At 39.4% G+C, this 11204-nt stretch overlaps 1 protein-coding gene across 1 annotated transcript; it reads left to right on the forward strand.

Annotated features, from left to right (window-relative positions):
• The first annotated feature begins 790 nt into the window (after positions 1 to 790).
• On the forward strand, positions 791 to 5066 carry PCDHB3 (protocadherin beta 3). Its single transcript, XM_006866235.1, has 4 exons — positions 791 to 828; positions 1140 to 1229; positions 2454 to 2521; positions 2725 to 5066. The coding sequence occupies exons 1-4, from the start codon at positions 791 to 793 to the stop codon at positions 5064 to 5066; spliced, it is 2538 nt and encodes an 845-aa protein (XP_006866297.1).
• Positions 5067 to 11204: the final 6138 nt, after the last annotated feature.

Here is an 11204-nt window from a genome sequence, read left to right on the forward strand (position 1 = left end):
CACTGGCTTTAGTGGTGGGTGCGTAAATTTGAATAATAGTGGTATTAACTGGGCTTTCCTGTAGGCACATGGATATTATCCTATCACAGACAGCGTTGTACCTCATGACTGATCTGGATATGTTTTTTTGGACAATTAATGCAACACCATTCATCTTCAATTTGTCATTTCTGGCATAGTAAACCATGTGGTCATCAGATTAAAAATGGCCAATACCAGTTCATTTCAGCTCACTAATGCCTAAGATATTGATGTTGATGCATTCCATTTCATTTTTGACAACTTCTAATTTTCCCAGTTTCATACTTCATACATTCCATGTTCCTATTTTCAATGGATGTTTCCAGCTTTTTCTCTTCATTTTGAGTTGTGCCCAATCAGCAAATGAAGGTCCCGCAGGATTTACTCCATTCGCGTCATCACGGTCAACTCTACTTTGAGAAGGCAGTCTCATTTTGAGTGCCTTCCAACCCGAGGGGCTCATTTTCTGGCACTATATCTGGTAATATTTCTCTGCTATTCATAAGCTTTTCAGTGACTAAATATTTGGAAGTAGTTCATCACTCCTTCTTCCTAATCTGTCTTCATCTGGAAGCTCATCTGAAACCTGTCCACCATGGGTGACCCTGCTGGTATTTAAAATACCGGTGGCATAGCTTTCAGAATCACAGCAACTCACAAGCCACCACAGTACGACAAACTGACAGACAAGTGGTGGTAATATTTTTTAGCCTATCCTTAAATTTTATTTTATGTATATTTGAATGAGACATACTATTAACCGTACAATATGAACTTTAAAGGTTTCATTTTGAGATTATTAGAAATGTAGAGCACTATGATGATATCAATTATTACCTGTAGAATTTTATGTAAGTCATATGATTGCTGTCACCCCAAAAGTATAACAACAGCTCTTTAATAGTTTACCATTGTGATCAAATAAGATATATGAAGATACGGAACCATAATTGCTATTACTTTTAGTATCACTGATATTAAAAGTAAAGTAAATATATGAAGCTTTGTTACATTTCTGATAATTGTGTGAAAATATTTTAAAAGCTAGATTGAATACAAGGCATTTTCATTGGTTCATTACTGTTTAAAATTTTGTCGTTACTCTCTTTTTTCCTTAGAAAAAATCCAGATACCCATTATTTGACCCCAGTTAACCTCTTTAGTGTTCTCTTCTCACTTACACTTGAAGCACTAAATGTGGATGCATTGTACTGCCTTTGTTATGAGTCTGGCTGCTAACCTCATGGTCAGCAGTTTGAAACTGTCAACCATTTGGAGGACAAAAGATGAGGCTTTCTGCTCTTGTAAAGATTTACAGCCTCAGAAACCCTATTCAGGGTCACTATGAGTTGGAACTGACTTCACGGCACATAATTACCACCACCAAGCCTTTGCACATCAGCTTCTTATATATGAAATCTTCTTCCTAGTCTACAGACTTTGCCTGGGGGGGGGGGGACTCTTTTCATCCTTCATGTTTCAGATTAAATGGCATATCCTTGGGGAAGGTTTCTCAGACCCCAGACCCCAAGATTAAGTTAGATTCCCCCCATTGCAACTTTTCAGAATATAGTTTATTTTTATATAATACTGTTTAAAGTTTGTAAGTTTCATTAGCTGGAAAACCAAATAAGATATATGGACATCATCTATCTTGTTACCACCAATATAGTTATAGCTTTTATAGTAATAGTTATAACTTTTACTATAAACTCAATGTCTGTGGAAATAACACAGATGAAATCAACAACTGTAAAGATACTGTGAAATAAGTATAGGAGAAATCACTGCAAATGTTCCTTGTATGAATGTGAAAAACTGGAAGGAATTAGGCATTTGTGACTGGATCTACCCCCTAAGCTCAATTATAATTTGTTTACCGGCTTGCATAAATTCATCATTTCATAACATTTTTTCTGACTAAGGGCAACTCATGCAAATTTTTGTGGGGAAAGAACAAACACATATGATGACATCGTTTAGAGCAACATCTTTTCCTATTTAGGTGTGACAATAACAAGGGGAGCAGTCATCACAGGTATACTATAAATAAGGACTCTACTTGGGGGCATAACTTCTTTCAGTTAAGAACGAATTTTACTTTCTTAGGTTTATTTGACTTGCATGACACAAGAAAACCCTCCGTAGTGTTGACTGGGTCGAATAAAGGGAATGTTAAGTGCTTTCGAGTCATTTCTGACTCATAGCGGCTGCGAACAGGGTTCCAAGGAGCGGCTAGTGGATTTGAACTGCCACCTTATGGTTAGCAGCCCAGTGCTTATTCTAAAGCGCCATTCCAGGGCTCGAATAAAAGGAAAAAGCAATTTAGAGCAAAACCAATTTTACTAGTGATGTAGTCATATTTCATTACAATAAAAGACAATTTTATTGTAACTGCGAGTGAACGCATGGTGGCGCTGTTGACTAAGAAGGAGCATTAAAATACCGAGTTTATGCTTACGTACTCCCGAACGTCGGAATCCGGCACAGTTAAGAAGGGGTTTGTGAGACTAGGCAGATTTGTAAACAAGCAAATCAGAGCCTCTCGAAAGGTTTATTCACTAAGCTGTCTCCAAAGGTTGGGGGCAAAAGACTCTTTCCCAACGTTGTCTGTATCCCAGCTTGGCGACATTTCCTGGAAGAAGTCTTTGGCGGAAAGTGCAATGAAGGCCAGAGGCGAGCGCTTTCTTAGACAAAGGCAAGTCTTACTTCTCTTTGTTTTTCTGAGTGGGTCTCTAACTGTGTCAGAGTCCGGTCGCTATTCTGTGACTGAGGAAAAAGAGGGGGGCTTTTTAATAGCCAACCTAGCAAAGGATCTGGGGCTGAGGGTAGGAGAACTGGCTGAGAGGAGGGCCCATATTGTGTCCAAAGGGCGTAAACAGCATTTGCAGCTCAACCATCAAACCGGTGATTTGCTCCTGAAAGAAAAATTGGACCGGGAGGAGCTGTGCGGTCTTACAGAGCCATGTCTACTAGATTTTCAGGTATTGCTACAAAACCCTATGCAGCTGTTTACAAATGAGCTCCAGGTCATAGATGTAAATGACCATTCCCCTGTATTCCTTGAAAACGAAATGCAGCTGAAAATCCTAGAAAGCAGCCTACCAGGAACAACATTTCCTTTGGGAAATGCTGAGGACTTGGATGTGGGAAGAAACAGTCTCCAAAACTACAAGATCATTCCCAACTCCCATTTCCATGTTCTCACGCGTAGTCGTAGGGATGGAAGGAAATACCCAGAACTAGTGCTGGACAAAGCGCTCGATCGCGAGGAGCAGTCGGAGCTCAGATTAACGCTCATAGCGCTAGATGGTGGTTCTCCACCCCGGTCTGGGACAGCCCAGATTCACATCCTGGTCTTAGACATAAATGACCACGCCCCCGTATTTTCACAGTCCCTTTATGAAGTTCAAGTTCTAGAGAACAGTCCTCTTAACTCTGTCATTGTCACTGTCTCAGCTAATGATTTAGATACAGAATCTTATGGGACAATAGCATATGCATTTTCCCACGCTTCTGAAGAAACTCGCAACACTTTCCAATTAAATCCAGTTACTGGTGATATACAGCTAGTCAAATATCTGGATTTTGAGGTGATTAACACCTATGAAGTTGATATCGAGGCCAAGGATGGCGGGGGACTTTCAGGAAAATCAACAGTCATAATTCAAGTGGGAGATGTGAATGACAACCCACCAGAACTGACCTTATCCTCAGTTAACAGCCCCATCCCAGAAAACTCGCTTGAGACTTTGGTTGCAATTTTCAGCATTTCCGATCCAGACTCTGGAGACAATGGAAAGATGATGTGTTCCATAGAGGACGATCTTCCTTTCTTCCTCAATCCACCCACAGATAATTTTTATACTCTGGTGTCAAAGGAAGCGCTGGACAGAGAGAAGAGAGACCAGTACAATGTTACTATCACTGTCACTGACTTGGGTACTCCCAGGCTGAAAACCCAACACACCATCACGGTGTGGATTTCAGATGTCAATGACAACGCTCCAACTTTCAATACAACCTCCTACACCCTGTACATCAGGGAAAACAATAGTCCCGCCTTGCACATCGGCAGTGTCAGCGCCACAGACAGAGACTCAGGCACCAACGCACAAATCACCTACTCTCTGCTGCCACCACAGGACCCGCACCTCCCCTTCGCCTCTTTGGTCTCCATCAACGCGGACAATGGGCACCTGTTCGCTCTGAGGTCCCTGGATTACGAGGCCTTGCAAGCGTTCGAGTTCCGCGTGGTCGCAGCAGACGCGGGCTCCCCAGCGCTGAGCAGCGAGGCACTGGTGCGCATGGTGGTTGTGGACGACAACGACAACTCACCCTTCGTGCTGTATCCACTGCAGAACAGCTCTGCTCTTTGCACTGACCTGGTGCCCAGGGCTGCCGAGGTGGGCTACCTGGTGACCAAGGTGGTGGCGGTGGACAGTGACTCAGGTCAGAATGCCTGGCTGTCCTATCAGCTGCTCAAGGCCACCGAGCCTGGGCTGTTCAGCGTGTGGGCTCACAACGGCGAGGTGCGCACTGCCAGGCTGCTGAGCGAGCGCGACCCGGCCAAGCACAGATTAGTGGTGCTGGTCAAAGACAATGGCGAGCCTCCAATGTCAACCACCGTCACACTGCACATACTCCTGGTGGATAGTTTCCAACAGCCCTACCTGCTGCTCCCGGAGGTGACCCGGGACAAGACCCAGACCGACTCAATCACCGTCTACTTGATCGTTGCGTTGGCGTCAGTCTCGTCACTCTTCCTGTTCTCTGTACTGGTATTTGTGGCAGTGCAGCTGTGCAGGAGGAACAGGGCCACCCCAATGCTTGAGGGCCACTTTCCTGGCCACTTGATGGATGTGAGCGGTACCAGGACCCTGCCCCAGAGCTACCAGTATGAGGTGTGTTTGATGGGAGACTCAGGAATAAATGAGTTCAAGTTCCTGAAGCCAAATATTCCCAGTGGTCTATTTCAAGACACTGAGCAAGACTACAAGCAAGAAGAAAATTCCAACTACAGAAATAGCTTAGGTTTTCATTAGCAGAAGAATCAAACAGTAGTTGTTTGGTGATGCTTTGAGTTTTTAAGAAGTAAACTCTAGCTGAAATAATCTTTTGTTTATATGTTGGTTTTACTTTCTATGTACTTAATCCAGTTGTGTGCTCCTTTTTCCATTTGCTTATTTTACAATCTTTTCTTGTTCTAACATTTGAGAAAAAAATCATTATCTTTTAAATGGTTAGTTCAAATAGGTTTACTTTAAAAAAAAAAAAAAAGATAATTTCAAATTCTACATTAAAAAAACAGTAGATTGAATTTCAAACCATCAATGTATTTTGAGATATAGTGATATATTTTTTAGGGGTATGAGACACAAATAAGAGTAGTACATTTCATTCATTTTCTGTATTTGTATTTGTCATTATTATTTAAAAGTTGTGCATACTTATATTGGCCACAAATAGAAAAAACTGATAGCATTATATGTTTGCCTAAAGTGAATTCATGATGTCTAAGGGGAAATAATTAAAATTAAGCTATGTTAAAAAACTGATTCTATTTTTCCATTTGGAATAATTCCTTAGTAAGTTGTCAGGTTGAATGATGACTTCATTGACAAATTCTGAGATAATACTGTTATCATCCTCAAGGACATTTATTTTTCATTACATATATAGTCTCTAAATGCTTCATGGTAAAAGGACTGCTCAATCAAATCCACTGTATTATTAATGCCTGCTTGGCATTTATATAAGGAGCTGTGGCAGTGCTGTTCAAACCCACCAGCAACAAGGTCAAAGGAGTTGTTACACAGGGAAAGATAAGACTGTCCGCTCCTGTAAAGATCTCCAGTCTTGGAAATTCTATATAGGGTTGCGATCAACTTGATGTAAATCAAGTAAATCAACTTGATGACATGAGTGGATGGATGGCATTTATGTAGTGATATGTGAGTGAAGTATTAGTTTCCTATCTTGATTCCCTCTAAATTTCAACTGGACATGGTTTATGACTATAAATATTCTCTCTGAAATAAACACTCTTCATCCACATCAAAATACTACCTCTTACAGTATAATTTAAAGAAGATGTACAAACAATAAATCTGTGAAATACTTCATAACATAAATTAATTTGGAGGATTATGCTGAGTGAAATTAGTCAGTCACAAAACAACAAATATTGTATGAGACCACTGTTGTTAAAAGCCAATAAAAGGTTTTCATGCTAAAGGAAACATGCTCTGATGGTTACCAGGGGTGGAAGGGAATTATTCACTTGCTAGAGGGTAAACATGAAGTCCTCATATGGTGCTACAGGTTAATGAGCTGGATTGCCAAGTCTGGTTAAACCACAAGGTCAGCGGTTCAAATTCACTACTGCTCCTCAGAAACCCATACAAGGCCACTATGGGTCAGAACTGACTTGATGGCACTTAACAACAACAACAGAGGGTAGGCACATGTTAACTTGGGTGACAGGGAAGGCAGTTTAAAAATAGAAAAGAAAAAAAGTTAGTAATTATTAAAAAGATGGAAAAAATAATCACTAACTTTATATGAAAAGGAAAGAGACCCCAGATAAGCAAAACATTACCAAAAAAAAAAAAAAAAAAAGAGATCTCTCACTTCCTGATCTTGAAATCTCCTTTACAGTCACAGTAATCAAACAGCCTGGTACTGATTCAATGAAAGACACATAAATCAATGGGACCGAATTGAGAATCTAGAAGTTAATCCATCTGCCTATGCTCAATTGCTCTTTGACAACAGACCAAAACACATTAAATGGGGAAAAGCAGTCTCTTCAGCAAATAGTGCTGGCAAAACTGGAAATTTATTGGCAGAATAACTAAACAAGACCATATCTCACACAACACACAAAAACGTGGATTAAAGAAAGACCTAGCTGCAAAACCTAAAAATGTAAAAATCGTCAATGAAAAAAATAGAGACAAACTGATGTGCTCTGATTCATGGCACAAATGCACTATCAGACATAATAGCTGAAGGTGGAATAGATGATTGGGACCTCCTAAAAATTAGACAGTTGTATGCACCAAAAGATTTCACCAAAAGAGTAACACGAGAACCCACAGACTGAGAAAATATTTTTGGCAATGACATATCAGACAAGGGACTATCGTCTAAGATTTATAAAACACGTTAACACCTAAATAAGAAGAAGATAAATAATCCAATTTTTTTAATGTGCAGAGGACATGAACAGACACTTCACCAAAGAAGACATTCAAGTGGTCAACAAACATGAAGAAATTCTCATAACCACTAGCTATTGTTGTTGTTGTTGTCAGGTGCTGTTGAATCAGCTCTGACTCATAGTTACCTTGTGAACAACAGACTAAAACACTGCCTGGTCCTGGACCATCCTCATAATTGTTGGTATGCTTGAGCTCATTGTTGTTGCCACTATGCCAATCCATCTCATTGGGGGTCTTCTTTTTTCCTGACCCTCCATTTTACCAAGCATGATGTTCTTCCCAAGAGACTAGTTTCTTCTGATAGCATGTCTGAAGTCTGAGAAACAAAGTCTTGCCATCTTGACTTCTAAGAATTATGGCTGTACTTCTTCCAAAAGAGATTTGTTTGTTCTTCTTGTAGTCCATGGTATGTTCAGTATTTTTCTCCAATACCATAACTCAAATGTATCAATTCTTCTAGGGTCTTCCTTATTCATTGTCTAACTTCCACATGCATATGAGGTGATTGAAAATAACCTTGGCTTGGGTCGTGTGCTTAGTCCTCAAACTGGTTTCTTGCTCTTGAACACTTTAAAAATGTCTTTTACAGTAAATTTACCTAATGCAATACATCATTTGATTTCCTGACTACTGCTTCTATGAATGTTGATTGTGGATCCAAGCAAAATGAAGTCTTTGACACTTCAATCTTTTTTATTTATTGGTCCAGGTGTAAAGATTTTGATTTTCTTTATATTGAGGTGTAATTCATACTGAAGGCTATGATTTTTTTACGTTCATCAGGAAATATTTTAAGTCCTCTTCACTTCCAAAAAACAAGGCTGAAATCATCTGCATGGAATCCTGGTGTGGCACTATAGGATAAGCACTCGACCACAAGGTTGGCTTAAACCTCAAGGTTGGCAATTCAAACTCACCAGATGCTCCTCAGAAACCCTATAAGGTTACTATTAGACAGAATTGACCTGACAGCACTTAACAACAACAACAAAACCATCTGCATATTGCAGGCTGTTAATGAGTCTTCCTCCAATTCTGATGCTAGGTTCTTCATATAATCCAATTTCTTGGATTTGCTCAACATACAAATTGAGTAAGTATGGTAAAAGGATACAACCCTGGTGCTCATCTTTCGTGATTCTAAACCATTCAGTATCCCCTTGTTCTGTTGGAACGACTGCCTCTTGGTCTATATATAGGTTCCTCATGAGCACAGGTAGCAAAGGAGCTCTGGCAGCGTAGTGGCTACAAATTGGGCTACTAACCTCAGGGTCAGCAGTTCGAAACTCCTAGCTGCTCCGCAGGAGAAAGGTGAGGCTTTCTGCTCCCGTGAAGATTTACAACCTCAGCAACCCTGTACAGGGTCACTATGAGTCGGAACCAACTCCATGGCACATAACAACATAAGCACAACTAAGTATTCTGGATTTCCCATTTTCTCACAGTATTATCCATAGTTTGTCATGATCCACACAATCAAGAGATTTTGCTTAGTCAGTAAAGCACAAGTAAATATCTTTCTGGTATTCTCTGCTTTCAGCCAAGTTCCACCCGATGTCAGCAATGATATCCCTAGTTTTGTGATCTCTTCTGAATCTGGCTTGAATTTCTGGCTGTTCCCTATTGATATACTGTTGCTGGAGTTTATAAATTATCTTCAGCAAAATTTTACTTGCATGTGATCTTAATAATATTGTTCAATGATTTCTTCGTTCTGTTGGGTCACCTTTCTTGGAGTAGACACAAATAGGAATCTTTTCCAGTCATTTGACCAGGTAACTGTCTTGCAAATTCCTTGGTGTAGATGATTGAGTACCTCTACTGGTTCATCTGTTTATTTAAAGATTTCAGTTTATATTCCATTGATTCATAGAGCCTAGTTTTTCACCAGTGACTTCAGTGCAGCTTGGACTTCTACCTTCAGTATCATCAGTTCTTAATGATATGCTCATTTTTGAAATGGTTGACCATCAACCATTTCTTTTTAGACAGTGGTTCTGTGTATTCCTTCCATCTTGTTTTGATGCTTTCTCCATCATTCAATATTTTGTCCATAGAATCCTTCAATATTACAAGTTGAGGTTTGAATTTTCTTCAGTTGTTTCAGCTTGAGAAATGCTGAGAGTGTTCTTCCCTTTTAGTTTTCTAACTACAAGTCTTTTGCACGTTTCATAATAATCTTGACTTTGTTTCTTGAGCTGCCCTTTGAAATATCTTGTTCAATTCTTTTACTTCCTCATATTTTCCATTTGCAATGCTCAAAAGAGTTTCAGAGTCTTTCCTGACACCCATTTTGATCTTTTCTTTTTTCCTCTTTTTAATGACCTTTTTGTTTTCTTCCTGTATGTTGTTCTTGATGTCATCCCACAACTCTTCTGCTCTTACTTAAGTCATTGGTGTGTAATGAATCAAATCTATTCAGGTGGGATATGTTCAAACTCATATTTTGTCTCTTGTAGACTTGTTTTAATTTTCTTCAGCTAATAATGTTTTTTCCACCATCTCTTCCCACATAAGCAGTCCTTTTGATTCCTGTGTATTCCATTTGGTAAGGTCCATTTAAATAACATGACCTTTTATGTTATTTAAATATAGGTATTTACAATAAATAAGTCATTGGCCTTGCAAAATTCTGTCAATATCTCCAACACCATTTCTGTCACTAAGGCCATATTTTCCAACTACTGATCATTCCTCTTTGTTCCAACTTTAACATTTCAATCACCAGAAAATATCACTACATATTGATTATGTGTTGGATCAGTTTCAGACTGATGAAGTTGTTAGAATTATTCAGTGTCATCATTATTATCTTCAGTGGTGGTGTTTAATTTTTGTAGGTGTGTAAATGTGAATAATAGTGGTATTAATTGGTCTTCCTTGTAGGTGTTTGGATATTATCCTCAAGCAACGTATTACTTCAAGATAGAATTTAAAATGTTCATTTTAATAATGAATGTGATACCATTCCTTCTGAATTAGTTGTTCCCAGCATAGTAAACCATATTATTGTCAGATTCAAATGGCTAATATCAGTTCAATTCAGCTTACTAATGTCTAGGATATCAATCTTTATGTGTCCCAGTTCATGTTTATAGCTTCCAATTTTCCAAAATTCACACTTCGTATATTCCATGTTTCCAATTATTAATGGATGTTTGCAGCTGTTTCTCATTTTGAGTTGTGCCTCATCAGTAAATGAAGGTCCCAAAAGTTTTACTCCATTTGCATCATCATGGTCAACTCTTCTTTGAGAAGGCAGCTCTTCCCCAGTTGTATTTGGAGTGCCTTCAGAGGCTCATCTTCTGGTACTTCATCTGATAATGTTCTGCTACTATTCATAAGGTTTTCAGTGGGTAAACATTCAGAAGTAGTCCATCTCCTTCTTCCTAGTCTGTCTTAGTCTGGAAGCTCCTCACAAACGTGTGAGTATGCTGACATTTCACATACCAGTGGCATAGCTTCTAGCATCCCAGAAACACACAAGCCACCACAGTATGAGAAATTGACAGATGAGTAGTAGCACTAGTCATTGCTGCTGTCAGGTGCCATCGAGTCGGAACTGACTCATAGCGACCCCATGCACAGCAGAACGAAACAATGTCCGATCCCTGGCCAACCTCACTGCCATGCTTGAGTCCAGGCTGTGCTCTTTGATCTTCATCAGTAAATGTTTTAAATCCTCTTCACTTTCAGCAAACGGTTTGTATTATCTGCATATCACAGGTTGTTAATGAGTCTTCCTCCAATCCTGACACCACGTTTTTCTTCATAGAACCCAAATTATTTGCTCAGCATACAGGTTGAATAAGTATGCTGAAAGAATACAACCTTGTCGCTCACCTTTCTTAATTTTAAAACATTCAGTGTTCCCATTTTCTGTTCGAACAACTGCTTCTTGGTCCAGGTACAGATTCCTCATGAGCACAATTAAGTGTTCCGGAATACTCAGACTTC

Source organism: Chrysochloris asiatica, unplaced genomic scaffold, assembly GCF_000296735.1.
Source record: "Chrysochloris asiatica unplaced genomic scaffold, ChrAsi1.0 scaffold00087, whole genome shotgun sequence".
In the NCBI taxonomy this organism is placed as follows: Eukaryota; Metazoa; Chordata; class Mammalia; order Afrosoricida; family Chrysochloridae; genus Chrysochloris; species Chrysochloris asiatica.